At 42.1% G+C, this 19,959-nt stretch overlaps 1 protein-coding gene across 1 annotated transcript in view; it reads right to left on the bottom strand.

Annotated features, from left to right (window-relative positions):
* The window catches only part of PTPRN2 (protein tyrosine phosphatase receptor type N2), an 815,057-nt gene that overhangs the window by 87,842 nt on the left and 707,256 nt on the right, over positions 1–19,959 (bottom strand). The window contains exon 15 of the mRNA XM_029077350.2: positions 7,891–8,085. Coding sequence (XP_028933183.1) covers positions 7,891–8,085 — 195 coding nt within the window. The remainder of the gene's footprint in view (positions 1–7,890; positions 8,086–19,959) is intronic.

A 19,959-nucleotide genomic window follows, 5' to 3' on the forward strand; every position in this document is an offset into this window, starting at 1 on the left:
TGAAGGGTTCTCCATTAAAAAGTTTTCCATTAAGGTCTCTGGGTCCATAAATTTGGGAGGTTTGGGGTCAAATTTAGGCTGGCATTATTAAAGTCTAATTTTTCCAGGAGTCAATCTAGTATCACTTGTTCTGCCACCTAATCTGAGCAGCGTAGTTCAGTGGAAAGAGCACGGGCTTGCGAGTCAGAGGTCATGGGTTCGATTCCCGGCCTTGCCACTTGTCAGCTGTGTGACTATGGGCAAGCCACTTCACTTCTCTGTGCCTCAGTTACCTCATCTGTAAAAAGGGGATTAAGACTGTGAGCCTCACGTGGGACAACCTGATTACCCTGTATCTACCCCAGTGCTTAGAACAGTACTCTGCACATAGTAAGCGCTTAACAAATACCACCATTATTATAATATTCATCCCTTTCTAACTCCAAGTGATGAAAGGAGATAAAAATTCACCTTGTCCCTTTAAATTTGAGGTCTTGTTCAAGGAATTAATTCAGTGCTCGGTACAGAGTACCTGCTTAACAAATACCATCAATTACTACGATTAAGTTAGAAAGGTTGCAGATTATGGCAGAGGACAGGGCATTCTGAACAAAGTATCAGAAATGACTCGATGGCACAATGATAATATAATAATAATTTACCACCTAATTAATCCCTTTTCATGTGCTTTGAGTGGTATTAATAATATTTTATGCTTCCTCTGTATTTTGATTCATCAACACTGTATTACACATTAGAATTACCAGATTTTAGTTTTGTGACAATAAGATCAATGCTGCCTGGCTTCACCTGCCTTTTACCTGTGTAGAGTGGAGTTTGTGTCACTCAAATACAAAATAATTGGGCATTCCCCTTACAGAAATAGGAGACATTCCACATATAGTAACCAGGATATCCACCACCCCTAATTAGTATGCTACAGCCCATCCTTCTGGTGTAACATCTGAGAAAGTTTAAGAGTTCAATTCCTTCCCATTCCTCAGATTGTCATTAGATACAGGAAGGCAAGGTCTGAATGAGCAAGAAGCACACACAGGGCCTAGGAAAACTCACCTACTAGTAGAAAGCAAGCACAACTAAGCCAACAAGGAAACTGTATCCCTTACAACTAGAAATGCACACCCCCAACAGGACATGCAAACCCCAATATCAACAGGAAATGTGCACCCCCCACCAACAGGAAATGCAAGCCCCCAAAAGGAAATGCACCCCCCCACCAATAAGAAAAAGGTGCTCCTGCCAAGAGGAAATGTACACCCCCACCAAAAAGAAACATGAGTTCATGCCAACAGGAAACATGCACCCCTGTCAAGAGGAAACATTATTATAACAGTAAACATGCACTTCTGCTAACAGGAAACATGCACCTCTGCTAACAGGAAATGAGAAAGACTCACACTAGCTCTGAAAATATTTCTCTGCTCCAATACGCACTGACCTATTTAAAATGAGGTCCATTCAATGTAACATACTTTGGAGTTAGAATTCAGTAGTACTGCCAAATATATCTTCTTCAAACTCACTTGAAAAAATATTTCCTTTTCTTTCTTCACTGTAACCAAAGGCATCCCTATTGGAGTATTTCTATGGATTTTTTTTCAAAAAGCTTCTTTGAACTGAGCAAGACTGAGCTATGCCAGCTTCTTGGCAACTTACTTCAAATAGGGTTGTATTTTCACATAGTTTGGTAAATATTAATGGCAGTTTACATTACCAGTGTGACTTTTGTTGGTAAACTGACTTTGCCCCCCAGCTCAGAGATGCACCTTTTACTCAAGGAGTTTACAGTCTACTGACTGCCATTAGGAAGGTGACAGGGTGGCAGCCTAAGACAGCCCAGGTGGCCCTGCAGCAAAGATTAAAATGCCCTCCCTGTTCTCTTCCCTTTTTAATCTCTCTTAACCATTATCCTTCTCCCCACCCTTCTCTGGCACTGGGCAGAGTCTTTTGAGGCCCTCCATAGGCTACAGGGCTGGATATGGGGCTTTTCTTACCTCCACATGCCTAACTGCCAGGCACTGGAGGCTGGGGAGACCGGGGGGGGGGGGGGGAAGGGGTGCTGCAGACAGGGACCTTCAAACTGCTTAAAGCACCCCTCGCACAAATGTGCCCCTACTCTCAAAATGAAAAGAGGCCACCCCTGGTATTATAGAGTCATTTGGCTACAGGAAGTGCTGCATCCTTCTTGTGATAATCCATTTTAGATTGCACATCACCTGCCATCTGGGGGACAGGCACAGTCCAAACCCTAGGGATTTAATTTAGCCACAGACTCTAGATTCAAGGAACTGCTTCTCAGTGAAAGGAGATGGCTAATTACCCGGCGGCTAAGATGGATTATGGTTTCCAAGTTATAATTCTAAGAGTGAAAGGGGAGGAAGAGTGGAGTTTCAGAATCCAGGTTCTCTCCAGAGACCCCAGGGCCGGTCAGTTTTCCCAGTAGAAACCGGAAGACTAACACGCAGAATCTCATCGTCCCACAAGGCTGCAGCAGTCAACGTGATGCTCGCACTGTGGTGTGAATGTGGGTTAAAAAAAGATATGTTTTCAAGAGTTCATTTTCAGAGCTAATTGGTATTTGCTGCTTGCAATGTCCCCCTTCCAACCCGGTTTCTTAGGCCTCGTTAATATATTTAGATTGTAGCACACTGAGCAGGAACTGTGCTCGCCTTCAATTTCCGCTCGGCAGAACTGAAAGCAGTGATGATATATACTGGCCTCTACCTCCCTTGCAGGATGTAGGGAGGATTAATTAGGTGGATCTGGACCGCTTTTACATTGTTATTATTAATACGGCTCTTGTTTAAAATGCATTCAGTCCTCACAGCGTCCCAGCCCCTAGACAGAACACAGAAAATACCCAGTGCGGACACGGAAATCACATTCGCTAATAATAATGATGATGATGATTAATAAAAGATTCCAAAAGCCCAATTTTGGTCCACCATCAAATCAGGTTACATTTAACTAAAGCCCACGAGCCCTCTGGGCTGAATGAGAAAAAAACTAGTGGTGTGAATCTGACGTCATGTGAGCTGCATCAGGCTTAGGGCTACATTCTATTATTGAATATGCATCTTTAGCCCTAGCTCTTCTGAGCTTTCCTGAGTGAACAAACAGTCCTCCTGCCTCACGTCGTTCACATCACAGAGTGCCTTTGTTCACACCAAAAACCGGTTGTGCACATTCAGCCAGTGACTGGTACGTGGATGCAAGGGCAGGGAGCTCCAGGATAAAATGTCCAGATGCTCCAATGGCTTTATTTTAGCCAAGTGTTCAATCTCTTCCCCCACCCAACAGCTCACCAGAGCGATTCCCCTCCAACCTGCGCTCCTTAATGTTGGCTTTAAAGCACTCACTAAGTTTCCCCCATCCAAATTTACCTCGATGATCTTCTACCACAATCTAGCCCTCACTTCACTCCTCTAACTTCAACCTCCTCACTACACCTCAATCTCTACTCCCTCGCTGCCGACCCCTTGCCCGCATCCTCCCTTTGTGCTGGAACTCCCTCCACCTTTGCATCTAACAGACTCTCTCCACCTTCAAGGCCTTATTAAAATCACATCTCCTCCAAGAGGCCTTCCCTGACTAAGCCCTTATTTCCCCTAATCCCTCTCCCTTCTGTATCACCTATGTTCTTGGATCTGAAGCCTTTAGGCACTTGATAGTCACCCCACCCTAAGCCCTACAGCACTTATGTACATAGCCATAATTTATTCTAATGTCTTTCTCCTCTGCTAGACCGTAGGCTCCTAGTAGTTCAGTCAATCAGTGATATTTATTGAACACTTACTGTGTGCAGTGCTCTGGGAGAGTACAACAGAGTTGGTAGATGCGTCCCCAGCCTACAGTGGCCTTACAGTCTAGAGGGGGAGATGAGTTGGAAGAGTTTTCCAGGGATCAAAAATGTATGCCCGCTTCCTGCTGCTTCCTCAAATGATGGACTCGCCCATCAAGAATGACGGATGAGCCTCGACCCTCTGGACTGTAAGCTCTTTATGGGCAGAGAATGTGTCTAACCAACTCTGTGTATTATACTCTCCCCCAGGGGCTTAATATAGTGCTCTGACAAAGTAAGCACTCAATAAATACTATTGATGATGATCCTGAAGTTTCAAGAGCAAGAAACTGCATAAAGGAATTGATTACAGTGGTAGCGGTTTGGGTGGTACCACTGGCCCTCTCTCATCACTGTTGGTGGTGTTCCTGCTGGGATTCAGAGTGCAACAAACAAGGAGGCCTGCAGCATATTGCGAACTGCCCACAAAGGTTACGTGCAGGATCCATTCCACTTTCAGAGGTGGTGACCGCAGCATAGTAACAATGCTGTGCAGTAGAGCCTTAGCCAAAAGGTGGTTGCCTTGGTAGCCACTGCAGTCTTTGCCACCCATGCTAGATAGCCATTTGTCATATCTGGAGCTCCAAAGCACAGAATTCCCACATCTGCTGCCGGGGGGTGACAGATGAGCGAGGCGTTTGGGGGCATAGTATTTGGGGAGCGGGCACCTGGAAGCAGTACCAGGCACATTCTGGAAAGGCCAGAAAAGGGTGACATGGAATTATTAATCCAGGGGGAACTCTCAGAGTTAACAGAAATATTCTATTGGGTGATTATGGGAAAGATGAAAGATGTCTGTGCAAAGGATTTTGGGTGGTGGGGGGAGAGGGAGCGAGAGATTATTCATTTCAGTGCACTGTCCTTGCCCTCTGGTGATAAGCTTGTTGCTTTATAGCTCAAAAGACCCCCACATAAGCAGCCACGGACCACAGTTAGGGCTGTGCCATAGGTATGTAACTGAATGTCTTCATTCTTGGCATCACGGGGGCTCTGTTTATTAGGAAAAAAAGTTTTCAAAGCTGTCTGTCAAAGACTCATGGATCTTGGACTTGAAAGGGATTCTACAGCCCCGATGGAAATATAGAAAAAGCACCCACAAATGGGTTAAGTTTCTTTCACACTCTGCCTGCATTTAAAAGTCAAGGGACCTATCTGAGAAAGTGCATCTTGCTGAACCTGAAGCATTAAATGTTTTGAGGCCTTTGATAACATCTCCTGCCAAAGGGATTATTCTGAGGCAAATTCAAGAAAAACAGGAAAAAAGTCACATTCTTATTTCTCAAAATCAGACATTAAAAAGCTAACCTAAGAGAAGGCCAAAAAAAGAGAGCTAGAAGATAAGAGGAACAAGAAGAAAGCAAAGAAAGATTTCAACTGATGAGTCAAACTGGTGAGCCTTCTATTGGGCAAATATAAAGCTGAAAATCAGGATGATGCTGTAAATGTGTGTTTTTTGGTTTTTACATTAATCCCAGTTGCCCTAACGGAAAATGAAAATAGGGCTTTTGTTATCAATATGCACAATCTCCAAGACATATATCACCCCTATATAATTACATGGTCAATTACTAACTTCTAACTCTAACAAAGGAGAAAGAAAGGGATTTGGAAGATACAATTGGGGCAGGTTTAAAATTAATGTACAGCATAAGTTCTAGGTTTCTAATACAGTAAAAAGATGCCTGCTGCGCCCAATTACAATGGATACATATCATTTAGGTATTATGGAGTGACAGCATGTGTGAGTGGAACCTTTCACCAAGTTTTATGTGCAAATGTTCTGAAAGAGTTTCATTTTTTAACTGAGGCTAAAAGTGCTTATATAAAAACAAAATGAAATAAATAAATATGGAACCAATAAAAATGGTTGGGAAGCACTCCAGAAAGGCAAAGTGCTAAGAAAATAACAAGTCATTAAAATACATTGTTCCTTCAAAATGTATAGATTTAGCCCTAAAACCAGGTCCCACTCAAGGGGTGGAAGGAATCCAATGAGCCTAGAGGGATGCTTGGAAAGCAAGGTGTTTTGAAGATCAAGGAGAGGAAGAGAATTACATTGACTGTGGCCCTATTGGAAACATATTTCAATCAATCAAGTGCTCAATATATTGAGCACTTACTCTATGCAGAGCACCTTACTAACAAACTTGGGAGAGGTCAATATAACAATATATATATTGACACCTCCCAAGGGCTTAGTATTGTTAAAAAACAAATTCCTTGCCCAAAATAAGTTTACAGTCTAAGGTATTTCTCCTGCTGTCTGAGATTCTGATTTGGGGAACAATTGCAGGTCATTTCCATCATCCCTGCTATATGAGTAGAGAGCGGGAGACAATTTCTAATTGAGAAAACAAAGACATTTCTACACATTTAGGTTGGGACTGAGACCTGAGGAGGAAACCTCATTACCATGTGAACCAACTAGTCAGGTTTCATTATCCCACTGGAATGAATGTGAACACTAAGTGGGCTTTAAAGAACAATCTTAGCCAGGGGCTCTCCTGTGTCCGACCACAGTTTCTCTTCCTGCCCTGATCTCCAGTCAACCAAGCGGGATCAACCACAGCATGGCATCTCCCAGTACTGTCAGATGTAGGCAAATCCATGCAAGGAAACCCATTTGTCAGATAACATGGAGTCGCTGCAATTTCTTTTCATCTCCTCTGACTGGGAAGTTGGCTGGGGGTGAGCGGGGAGAGCCGGGGAAAGAGACAGAGGAAAGGAAATACACAATCACGGAGACCACCCTGAAATGGTGCTCAGATTCGATAAACTCCGTATCACAGTGTAGTCGCCTGGTAGGGTGATAGCCTGGGTTAGTCTATGATTTGGTCAAAATGGGGTCCCAACGACCCTTGAGTCCAGGATACCATTTCACTGGGCTTGGCTGGGGTTAATTATATTGGTAACACTGCTTTCAAAAAGATGAGTATTGCTTTTTTACTTGGCAGGGCCTGCTTTGAGCCTTTGGGAATTAGCTACAAGAGAAACACAATTCCTGGATCCATACAACCATGCGAATATATCAGGAAGGCATTGAAATGAGGTTCTGTTTTCATCAACAGGAAGCTCCCTCTACTCCAATCTGAAAAATAATTTCACTAGAGTGTTTTACATTCTAGGCTTCACAATTACTGAACAGAAAAAGGCTGCCTTCAGCTTTCCCAATTCAGAGCATCATTCGACTTCTCCCTCCAGGAGGCAAGCAGTTAGATAAGTTGAATTGGGAACACATCTCTTAATAAACTTAGCTATTAATTATATATCACACAGCAATTTTCCACCCTTCCATCTATAGCAGCTCTCCAAATGATTAAAAAAAAACACTTTGGGAATGTGACAAATGAATACAAGTATTTTTTTTTTTGAGGGTGTCAAGCTCAAGTTTCTGAATGCAAGAGCCCACCTTATATTAGCCATTTAGGTAAAACAGTAAGGACCTACAATTCAAAACTCTTAAATCTCATCAGGTTCCCTTTTCATTGTAAGAAACCTATGGTTGATCTTCATTTACCCAAATGATTCTAGGGGAGCTGAAAATCAAGGGAGAAAAAATAACTGCTTTTTATTGGTCCTTAAAAAAAAGGCCACATCCCCATTTAGGTCTGATAGATGTGGAGGTTACCAGTTTTTGAAACAAGGAACCAGTGAAAATCTTGCACAAGCTTAAGTGTGTGTGAGATAAAGCACTGTAAGCAAAAAAAGCGGGGCGATCCCAGTGACGTGGGGGGACAATCCCCGTGGGGCCTATGAATTGTGCTCATTGAAATGAAGAGGAAGAGCTGTAGAAAGAGCCCTGACATTCAGACTTTTCTTATTTCTGTTTGTCCCTTTCCTAAGAGGGTTTGATTCTGTCATCAATCTTCTTGTCAGTCCTGGTTTAAAAAACAAGATGTGTCGTGTGGGTGTGTGATGGGAACGGAGGGCAACTGCGAATGTTTAATTGTAACAACAAAAAATTGTTTTGTTGTTAGAAACACCTTTTTTTAATCTGGGAAACGGCCTCAATGTTTTTTTCATTTGACAAAACAGAAAAACTGCCTTACCAAGATCATGTGACCGGTGGAGATGTCCATGTTAGACTGCACTGGCTCTTCAGACCACGAAGAGGTGCTGCTCCGAGCAGAGGGGCTCGGTATGGGCCCATCGCTGAACTGTGACGAGACACTATTGATGCGAGAAGTGTGCAGGGGCTCTGGGCGATCGGATGACTTGACAGCCATGCGCTGACGGCACAGCTCCTGGAAGGGAGGGAGGGAGAGAGAGAGAGAGAGAGAAGGAGGGAGGAAAGGGAGCGATGGGGAGAGGAGGGATGACAGAGAGAGAAAGCGAGAGGGAGAGACAGAGAGCGAGCATAATCTGTGATTAATGGCTTCCACCAAGGAATACAGTCTGTCAGCTCAGGGTAAGAAGCAAAAGGTTTTCAATTCACATCTCTTGCTGTGGTACCTTGCCTCTCTTCCAGTTATTATTCCTAGGATCCAAAACTTCACAGAAATTGCCTTCAATATATGGGTTTACCTGCAGCTAATCTTCAACTGCAGTTAGCCAATCCAAATAAAAGAAATATAGTAACTTAGCCTAAATTAGAAAGATGAGTTATGAAATCTGGTTGCACTCATTTTCAGAAGTGACACTCTGTGTTTCTGGCCTGGAATCTTATCTATGATAGGTTGAAAATTACTACGTGATACCTCTCTGTGCTCTTGCTCTCTGCAGATTCAGCAAGAAACAACCAATTAGATTGATAATAGCTTGTGATAATGTAACATCTACACATCAGCTGTTCCATTTTCCTCATTAAAATAATAGTACAAAAACAGGGCTAGATAAGAGAAACAAAATATGTTTTTCTATGAATGAAGTACAGATATTAGTCAATCCTTCCAAAAGGGAGACTTAAGAGATGTATCCCGGAAATGAAATCAATGTTAACAATAAACCACACCTAGGTCACCAAGGAAGACTGTTTGTTTAAACAGCTGCAGTGTTTTAAAATCTAAGTCTGCCTGCCTAATAGGACATCAACTGCATGGTTATTACAATGTATTTAAAATAGCTCGCAAGCCGAAAGATTTACACTCCACCATAAAATGAGCACGTTTAACTCCAGCCTACTGTCCACGAATGATGACATGGGATCTCCACACTCTGACAGAACTGACTGGCCAGTGTATGTGCCCTCTGTGCATTATATATGTGGGGTTGCTACACACTGGCTGCTGATTAGCAGAACCTTCCTTACTTGCCTTTAGCTAACAAGATATCTGATCTGAAGTGTTCAGACAGTTAAAATGCAATAATCTCTATTCATTCTCTTGACCACTGTACATATAATTGCAACCCAGGAGTCATCATATTGAGAACAATTTTTCCTCTTGAGATTCTTAGTTTGAATGGGTTATTTTTAAAATGTATTTGTTCAAAAGGGAGCCATTTTCAGAATTAAATGGTTCACCTGGGCCCCCATTTCTTTATAATTTCTTGTGGCAGCCACTCCAGGCATCCAAATGGGGGTCATGCTGCCCACCTGAAACTGACCAGAGGTATATATCAAAGGAGCTCTCAGCACCCCAAGGCATGTGCTAAAGATCACGAGGCACTTACATGTCATTCTTCCCCTGCTCACCCTGGGCTGCCAATCCTTGGCATTAAAGACCTCTATCAGGTGGCCTTATAGGTGACCTCTATAAGGCCACCTGACATTTTAGAGAGAATATCCTCTTTAGGTACAGCTCTCTGTGTGAATTGGAGCATGTGTCTCTGAACTTCTTTTTCCCAATTATTCATTAATAAATTTCTATACCTGGAATTTTTTTTTGAGAAAGGCTACCAGCAACAGTAGGGAAGCCCAATCCAGCTGGCTGCAATAGAGATTACTATGGATTTAGGGAAAAGGAGGGATGAAAGGCAGAAATAGGTTAACTTTCCTCAAAATTCCTGTTGGGAGGAAAAGGACAACAGAAGGAAAAAATAAAGTGATGCCACAGTAAAAATTACACAGGTACTTCCATTTTTCTGCCCAGATTATTTCCAAATGCTTATTACCTTCTTAGCCATTTCAAAAACAATGGCTTTGTTTCCATGTTATGTTCAAGTTTTTCCTGCCAAGTGATTATTTTAGGGACAACAGCACTTGACAACTTATTTTCCTTCCCCTTGAAGGGCACATGAAATTTCCTAAAAATTAGGGAAAATTCAAGCAAAGGTTTTTTTCTATTTCTGTGGATGAATAAACCTTGTCTAGAAGGACACTAATTCTATGATGCTCCACGAGGTATTAAAGCATTAAAGCTAAACAATATATAGGAAGAAAATCCAACACATATTTAATAGATCAGAATTATTACTGGGAAGAAGCTTTGAATGTCTTGAATTTCATCTATTTAAAAATCTTACTGAACTTGAGCTTCTCTGAACTCGGTATGTAGCTCATAAAATAATCATTGTCCTTTGAATTTGCAGGTCATGCACAATCGCCATAATGAATTCTGTATTTAAAGGTTTTCTCTCTGCCAAAGCTTCATAGTGGCACCAATGTACTAAAAAAAAAAAAAAGCTTTGCCATTCTCCACAACAATACAAATTGAGAGGGCTCACCTTATTAAAAGGAGTCTTCTAAATGGGGTGAGCTCTTAAAGCTTTAACTCAGTGAGAGAGAAGAGGCTGAGAAAGCATCAAAGAGGAGTGAGTTACTCCTCTGGCTGTTCCTAGGGCCATTTTTGTCTACTGATTTAATGCATAAGGGCCAGAACTCTGAATTTTCCAGGAAAAGTGAGAAAAGGTCTCAAGAAGTCACTTTCCTCTCCTGTCCGACTCCGAGATTTGTGAATACGGCAAGGTTTGCTCTATTCCTGCCAACTGTACAAGTTAACTGCCTGCTTTCCTCCTATTTCTGCCCTCAGATACAAGTGGAAGGGCAGATGGGGAAAGAGAAAAGGTGAGAGAGAAATGGGACAAGGACACCTACAGCAGTTGAAAATCCTGGATAATGGAGTTTAGACCCACTGGGGTTGGAGAGACTGCAGCAGTAATTTTCCTAACCATGTCCCCTCCCTGTTCTCAAAGCCTTCCTAAAAAGCTACCTCCTCCAGGGAGCATTTCATGATTAATCCCCTCTCCCCCACCTTCCTGGCTACCTCACCTGTCAACCACCTCAGCACTCCTGAATTAACCTGCTTCTATACTGACTAGCTTATTCACTTGTATCCTTTTATGGTATTAACCATCTCACTCCTCATGACTATATATCTTCAATTTATATCACCTGCCTCCATCATTAGATAGTTCCTCAAGGACAGGGACTGGGTCTTTCAATTTTCTCTATGCTCCCTTACCTCCTGGTATAGTGCTCTGCAAAAGCAGGCGTCCAATAAATGCTTCTGACTGATAGGAAGCTGAGAGAGAGGAGGACTGTGGGTCTTTCTGCGTGTGTGCGCATACACACAGACACACACATGCCTCCCCTGCCCATATCTGAAGATCACTTTGCCAAAATTTTTTTTTCCTGTGTACTTTTGTGTTACTGAAAGAAACATTTGAAGATTTGCTCTCCCTCCTTTACTGGGAGCCCATCTAACCTCACCCTTTCCTTGTGGCTCAAAGGACCCCTTTTCATTGTCATTCCCTCCATGTTTGCGACACAAATTACCTTTCAGCCCCAGGCGAGTGAGCCATCTACCACTTCTGGTAGCCGAGGGCCAGCATGAGGAGTTGGGCCAATATTTCTTCTGCCTACCTCTGCCTGACTTCAGGACAATCTTGTTGGAATCTGGAACCCATTTCCTTTAAGTAGTCATAGTAATCAATCAGTGATATTGACTGAGAAGCAGAGAAGCAGCGTGGCTCAGTGGAAAGAGCATGGGCTTTGGAGTCAGAGATCATGGGTTCGAATCCCAGCTCTGCCACTTGTCAGCTGTGTGACTGTGGGCAAGTCACTTCACTTCTCTGTGCCTCAGTTACCTCATCTGTAAAATGGGGATGAAGACTGTGAGCCCCACGTGGGACAACCTGATTCCCCTGTGTCTACCCCAGCGCTTAGAACAGTGCTCTGCACATAGTAAGCGCTTAACAAATACCAACATTATTATTATTATTATTACTGAGTACTTCCTGTGTGCAGAGCACCTTACTAAACCCTTGGAAGATTACAGAATGAATTGGTAGACCCATTCCCTGCCCACAAGGGGCTGACAGTCTAGTATTAGTAGCAGCTGCAGTAGTATTTATTAAATGCTTAAGTGCTCTGTACATTGTGTTTAGTGCTTGGGAGAGTACAATACAACAGAGTTGGTAGACAGATTCTCTGTCCACAAGGAGCTTACAAGTCAGATAGTAGTAGTAATAGCAGAAGTATTTATTTTGCATTTGCATTTACAGTACAGAGCACTGTACGGTATTTAGAACTGGGAAAGACTGTATCGATGGAAAATGGTATCTGGCTAGAATTTTAGAAAGTCAACTGTCTCCTAGAATAATGCTATCTATTGAATGCCATCCTGCAAATGATCCATGAGGGAGCATGTGCCTCTCAGCATATAAATGCCTTAACCCCACCCTTCACGGAAGACTCATTTACCCATTTGTCAACCTGACAGGTCACATCTTCACATTTCCATCAGGGAGTCAGGGAGGTTTGAACGTGGAGACAGGGGAGGATAGGAGTTGGAAGTTCCATCCCCTCTCATAATTCCAAGCCTGGAGAATTTTTTGTGACCACTGGGGCCTCAACCTACCAGAGAGGGTTTTGGGGTGGTCAGGGTAGTATGAGGGGTGACAGAAAACTCACTGCCCGCACATGGCAGACTTGGACGTCTATAAAGGTGGGAAGCAACCCATTTCACTCCTAGGGCTGCTTCTAGCTGTCGCGGTTCAGACTGCAGTGAACAAGAATACCAGCCAGCTAACCACTTCACCTGCTTATTTGAAATATGCGTCTTAAGAAAAAGGTTTTAAAGGAGCACAGTTTAAATATTGTAACAATGAGGTTAATGAATACTTTTATCTATGTCTTTCCCATGCGAATGAAAGCTCTTTGTGGGTAAGGAATGTGTCTTATGCCCTTGTTGCACTTTCCCAAATGCTTAGTGCAGCACACCGCACCCAATGGGCACTTGGTAAATTCTGTCATGACTACTACTAGTCCAAGTAGTCCTTCCAACTTTTTAACAGCATTTTGCTAATAGTTCTGTAGCAAAATCATTAGGCCTGACATCATCAGTAGCTGAGCTTCTTCTCCAGAGATACCCATATTTTCCAAATCTCGATGGACAGGCACCTCCTCTCTTCCCTTTATATTTAGAGCACACAAGGCAATTGCCTCTATCTTTGTTGAGGCAAAGCCAGTGTGCTTTATCATTCTTCATTTTAAAAAGATAATCTATGCTTCAAAAAGCAATTGTGACACACCCAATGACCGATGAAGGTATGATCCTGCTCACCCTTTAGGCTCTGATTTAATGGATGGGTTGGGCATAATACATTTATTTAAAATGTACTTTGAAGTTTACCACATTATTTCCCATTACAAGGGAATTGCTATCAGTCTGAGGCACGTCCTTCATTTTTATTGTCCTACACTTATTATCAAACTTACGTGGCAGACACATGTAGTATAATAGAAAACTAATATCAGTCTGTGATCAAAAAACTGTCATAGTCAAGATAAATATTCTGTGAATAATGTCCAGTTAAGTGAGTTTGAAGTATAAAGCTATGATCATATGTAAGGGGTCTTTTATTTGAACAAGAGATAATTGATAATGCTAAGCAAACCCTACAAGCATGCTGCAGAAGAAATCTTGACACCAGCCCAATTATGTTCAAAATCTTCCCAATTTCATCCTGACAAAGAGCAGGGAGAGGAAAGGAAACCAACGTCCTGGTCCTCCCAAATCCCTCTTTCAGATTATGAATAGCCCGAAGAATGGCAGGACCACCTAGAACATAACCCAAAGTGGGTGGAATAGGCAGCAAAATTGTGATTGGAGGGCACAACAAAAAGCTCAGGAAACAGGAAACCTGCTAGCCTGAGCAGAGAGATTCATTCCACTGTGTATTTGTCCATCCCACCAGTAGAGATCAATCAATCGATCAATGGAATTTATGGAGGGTTTACTGTGTGCAAAACACTGTGCTATGCAACTGAGGGAGTCCAATATAACAGAGTTGCTAGACTTCATATAAAATGACAGGGACCTCACATCCACTAATCTGCTCAGCATGCTGCACTTAATACAGAGAGATCCTAGGGTGTCTCTCCAAATGTCATCATCATTGATTCAATACTGGAAAAGACGTGTACTCACGATGGATTGATGGGTGATGACTTTGGTAGAACATTACCACTCATGGTTAGAAACTCTGCATGCAAACAGAGGCAGGAGGCACTGTTTTTTATAGAGAGTGAAGAGTCCACCAAACCCATTAAGCATGTAATCTACATGTTTTGACAATGCACTTCTCTCTTGCTATAGCCTAAGGCACTTTCTCCAGAGAAAAGTAGAAGCTGTGTGGCCTAATGGCTAGAGCACAAGCCTGGGAGTCAAAAGGACTTGGACTCTAAACCCGGCTCTGCCACCTGTCTGTTGTGTGACCTGGGGCAAGTCACTTAAATTCTCTGTGGCTCTGTTACCTCATCTGTAAAATGGGGATTAAGAAGGTGGGTCTTATGTGGAACAGGGACTAGGTCCATCTGATTTTATCTACCCCACACTTAGTACAGTAAAAAAGATCCAAAGAGTCATTAGTTGTTTATGTTGGGATCCATAACTGATATCTTCCCCAAACTCCTCTAGGCTCATTCTCTAACCAACAGGTGGGGCTCTGGGGCAGGGAGGGACGGGGAGGATAGGAAATGTGAAGGAGTCCACAAAGTTTAGCCGAGACATCTTATTTTAGGGAAAAAGAGATCCAACCAGATTCAGAGCCAGGTTCTCATGCTGACTGTGCCTTAGGCTTGTTGCAAGTAGTTGGGAAGAAGTCAGTCCAATCAACCCACACTTATTGAGCATCTGAGTGCCAAGCACTGTACTAAATGTTTGTGAGAGTACAAAAGAAGACACACGTTCCTGTCCTCAAGGAGCTTACAATCTAGTGGGAGAGTTAACCTCTCAAATGACTATTAGCCTTCAACTCTATCCTGTGGTTTCCCCAAGTGCAAAACTAGGTTAGTCCCATTTCTTCCCCACATAAGGCACTGAAGTGTTGAGAGGAGCAATGAGATAATGTCTAGGAGGCACTTCAAGTTCCTTGGGAAAAAGAACTATATAATTACTTTGATTATTATGATTTTTGCATAAAGTCCCCGCTCTCCAACAATAGCAAACAATGATTGCCGTGTGCCTTTATACTCCGGAAGCCAACATCATTCAAGTGCTGCCAACAGGTTATTAAAAAGAAGATAATAGGTACTGCAGATACTACAGCGTAGGCTGCAATTCATCAGGGCATAGGAAACTTAAGGCTAAGACAACTTGGCTTAATCAAAATGTCTGCAGTGAAAGGCAGGCCCACGTGCATCCCATTAAAAAGTATCTGCCCACAGCAGATCATGGAACTCTCCAATCAAGCCTTAAAGGGAAACTAAGAAGGCATTCTTCCCTTCCCCCTCAGGAGAAGCACAGGTGAGCTTGAAAAAATACATGAATTCTTCACAAACACCACCAAGTTTAAATTCTCCATTCAATCACCAAGGAATCTAGAATGCAAAGAGAACGTTCCACAGTGTGCCTCTTCTCTAAGAGGTGCACATTCTGTAAATGGGGCAGAATTCTGAGTGGTTACAATTACCTCTCAGACCATCCAGAAATGGAAAAAAAAAGTCTCCTGAGTTCTGCAAAATACCCATAATCATGTGGTACACTAAGCAGGAGCACACAAATAAACATACCAGCATGCACAGACTCATGATCAAACTATTCAACTCAAAGGTACATTCAGAGATGCTTTGGCTATCACAAGAAAGCTTACGTTCCCATTTTCGACTCTCGAATCAGTCATAAAGGGGAGCCTTAATGTATCCTATCTATAAAATCCAGCACTTCCTTTCCTATAAATCATAGAAACTCACGTTATCTAGATGAAAAGACCTCAATGTTGTAAGGATCTAGGCTCAGGAAATGCTTTTTTTCCATGACCAATCGATTATTCAATGGCATTCATTGAGTTCTTACTTTGTGCAGAGCACTGTTCTTAGTGCTTGGGAGAGAATGATACAAAAGAGTTGGTAGACATGATGCCAAGGAGCTTACAATCTAATGGGATAGAACACTGTCAGTGAATTGTGAGAGGGGAGGATCTGAAAGCCCGACTCTGGCTGAATAGAATGGAGTGTGATGTTGGAAGAAATAGTTGCTCACATGCATTAGGTGACAGTCCAGGAGCACACTCTATGGCGTGTTTTCCTTAATACGAGGTTCGTCAAGAATGTAACCCCCTCATTATAGAAGAATTGAGTGTTGTTACTGGTGACATCCATGCCGATGTTGGTATCAGCGTCAGTAATAACAACTGCCTTGGTAGTCAGTCAGTCAGTCAGTCAGTCAGTCAATCATACTTACTGAGCATTTACTGTGTGCAGATCACTGTATTAAGCACTTGGGAAGGTGCGATATAACAGATACATTCTTTGCCCACCCTTCCTGTTTTTCCCTTTCCAAAGTTGAAGTCTGGTCCATTATGTGCTGGATTCTTTTCTTGGAGCCTAAGTCCATTCTTGGGTAGAGGGGTCTTTGAATATTTGAAGGCCCGGTCACTCCTTCAGATCACTAAGGTTCAATTTAAAGCCGATGATAAGGCCACGTAGTACCCAAAGATGGGGATCCAGGGTCTGCCCTCGCTGCCCCATTGCAGCCATAACCTCTGCCAATACCAGCAGGGAGTCTCATTCCAAACTTCACAGGTTTTACAAAGATTAATAATAATAGTAATATCAATAATTGCAGTATTTGTTAATTTCTTACTATATGCCAAGCACTGTACTAAGCAATGGGGGGAGATACAATATAAGCAGATTGGACCCAGGCCCTGTCCGATACAAGGTTCACAGTCTAAAGGAGAAGGATGGTTGGTAACTAAGGTCTCTTCACTTGGAGCAGTAGAGAATCTGAGGGCTACAAATTCCAAGAACTATTTATGTACTAGCTTGGACATTGTTGTCTGGTTGTTGTTTGCAATCCATTACCACCACTGTTCTTCTCTGCCTACCCTCACCAGGAAAGGGTGTCTCTCATCTGTTATAGTTGTGTCTACTCCAGTGTTTAACACAGTGCTTGGCACATAGTAAGCATTTAATTAATACCATAAATAACAAACTAAAGAGCAAGCACTATATAAAGAATGACAGTCCAGAGATATTGCACTGGGGAACCAGCAAGGGAGTGTAACCCTGAAAAGCAACCAGGCTACTAAAACTTTAGCACCCAAAGCCAGTGGGGGCTTAGGGACTCACTCCAACTACGACGTTTGTGGTTTTGGTTTTTTTTGGCCTTAAGTCCCAATCAGGCAGCAAGAACAAGAGATGAGTCTCTTGCAACTCTGTCAGTTCATCAATGTGACATGATACGTTTTCATAGTTCTGTTCATAATGGGAGGAATATAAGAACAGAAAATATAACTACCTCAGTTCACTATTCAGAGTGGGAATCACTCTGAGGGTGAAGGAGTTGGTATACTCATATTCTGCCAGAAAGAAAAAAAGGCTCATTAGTAGAAATAGAGTCAAATAAGGAAAATTTAGGCCAAAAACAACAAGACCACCAATTTAGAAAACACAGGAAAGGAAACAGACACTCTCCTAAACTGATTGGGGTTTAATCTTCTGCGGCTTGAATTTCTAAGCCTCTGTTGCTACAGATAACAACCTAAATCATTTTGTTATAAATGACACAAAATCTGCAAGGTAATTTATAATTTTAAGGAAAGACTCTCTGGTAACATTAGCCCCCCGTTCACAATGCTGGGTTATTTAAAGGAAGGTTGGATGTTAACACAGAAACAGTAACTAATGACTTAAGTCACTAGCTCTACTTTGCAATAAAGGTTCTATCAGTAAATAGGGCATCTATTCTGGATGTCTATGAGAGGGAAAAATGACAGCATTGTGCCTTCTGAGGAACACCGCTGCTCACGATACTAATAAACCTGTATTCAAATGGGTCCATAGATATTTCACAAAAAGGAATACTCATATGTTTAATTTGTGTTTGAAAACCACAGCAGCATGTGAATAACAATGGGGGGAAAAACAGAGTTCAGAGATGGAGAAGATTTATTAAGGCATTCTGCCCTTAACACACAGTAAGATTTGTTCCCTACTATATATTGCAAGTGTTCAACCCCATATCATTTTAAATGACTCAACATGGCCTCCATCACTACCTGGGGAAACTATTTCACAGTCTAATAGATTTTATGGATGGAAATCAAGTAATGCTTTGATAAGTTTTTAATTTAACTAATGGACATTTTCTACACCCACCTCCTTTCCCCCCTCCTCGCTTTCCTCTCCAAATTTAAACAAAATCACCAATTGCTTAAATTATTTTAAGTGACTCCTGGGGATCAGGTTCAATCAATCACTAATGTATCAATACTACATCAAGTTTGCCATGCATTGCCCTAATATCATTCATTCATTCAATAGTATTTATTGAGCGCTTACCATGTGCAGAGCACTGTACTAAGCACTTGGAATGAACAAGTCGGCAACAGATAGAGACAGTGCCTGCCGTTTGACAGGCTTACAGTCTAATCAGGGGAGACAGACAAGAACAATGGCAATAAATAGAGTCAAGGGGAAGAACATCTCGTAAAAACAATTTCTTTCTCCCCTTCCTCCCCAACGTGCTAACTAGTAGTACTCGAACACTGAAAACTTATGTTCTCAAAGTCAGAGGCTGCCACCCCATTTTATTCATTCAATTGTATTTATTGAGCGCTTACTGTGTGCAGAGCTTTTAAGTGTTGAGCTCCCCAAATTGACCAGCAAAGTGAAGTAACTTTATCAAAAAGAATATTTACACAACAATTAAGGATGTTTTTTCCCAGCTTTGTGAGAGTTTTCCCTGAGGACAGACACACTCTAAAGTTATGTATCAAACTGAGTTTGGTCTACATTTAAAGGAGCCTAACACACCAGCATTTATCTAATTGCAGGACAGGCTCATAGCAGAAACCGATATGCAGAGAATAATCTGGATTTTAATATATGTTGACTGTAGTATACTTTTGAAAGTTTGCCTCCAAGCTATGTTGCTCAGAGTTTGACCACTATTTTTCAAGAGCAAGTGGCCTAGTAGATAAAACATGGGCCTTAGGAGCCAGAGGACCTGGGCTCTAATCCTGGCTCTACCACTTGCCTGTGGTGTGACCCTGGGCAAGTCACTTCACTTCTCTGGGCCTCAGTTTCCTTAGCTGCAAAATGGGGATTCGATACCTGTTCTCCCTTCTACTTGACTCCATGAGGGACAGGGACTGCATCTGGCTTGATTAACTTGCGTAACCCCAGCACTTAGAACAGTGCTTGAAACATAATAAGGTTACAAATACCATCAAAAAAAGGGCTGAAAATGGTTATTAATACAAGTGGATATTAAAATCACTTTATGCACTGTATCATTCCATGTGGTATTCAGTCTAAGGGAAAAAAGACAAAATGAATTTTTTTAGAAAGCACCAGTTCTCTCTCAGAAGGAAAACAAAATATTCTTCTCTTTTTCCTGCCCAGATGAAAGACCACAGGAAAGAGAAAGTTGGGTAAACAAAAACAAATGTAGTTAACTTCAAATTTTGCACCACTCCCAGTAAGACAAAAAAAAAAAACCCCAAATCTTCAACTAGAATCCTAGCAAAATCTAGAATATATCTTGAAAATGAAAGATTCATAAAGAGAGGGAGAGAGTGATTGCACTTAATTGAATCACCAACATCCTGAAAAACTGCCAGCTAATGATCAGAGACACAGCACTGACTCTCCTCCTGCCAGAGACCAAGCTCAGACAAATTCAGGAGAGAACCCAAACAAACAAATCACTGCACTTCCTCAGCTTCCTCATCTGATGACTCACTGCTCAATTAAGTTCACAGGTTCAACTAATCAGGGTTGTTTAAGAAAA

Source organism: Ornithorhynchus anatinus, chromosome 13 (genome assembly GCF_004115215.2).
Source record: "Ornithorhynchus anatinus isolate Pmale09 chromosome 13, mOrnAna1.pri.v4, whole genome shotgun sequence".
In the NCBI taxonomy this organism is placed as follows: Eukaryota; Metazoa; Chordata; class Mammalia; order Monotremata; family Ornithorhynchidae; genus Ornithorhynchus; species Ornithorhynchus anatinus.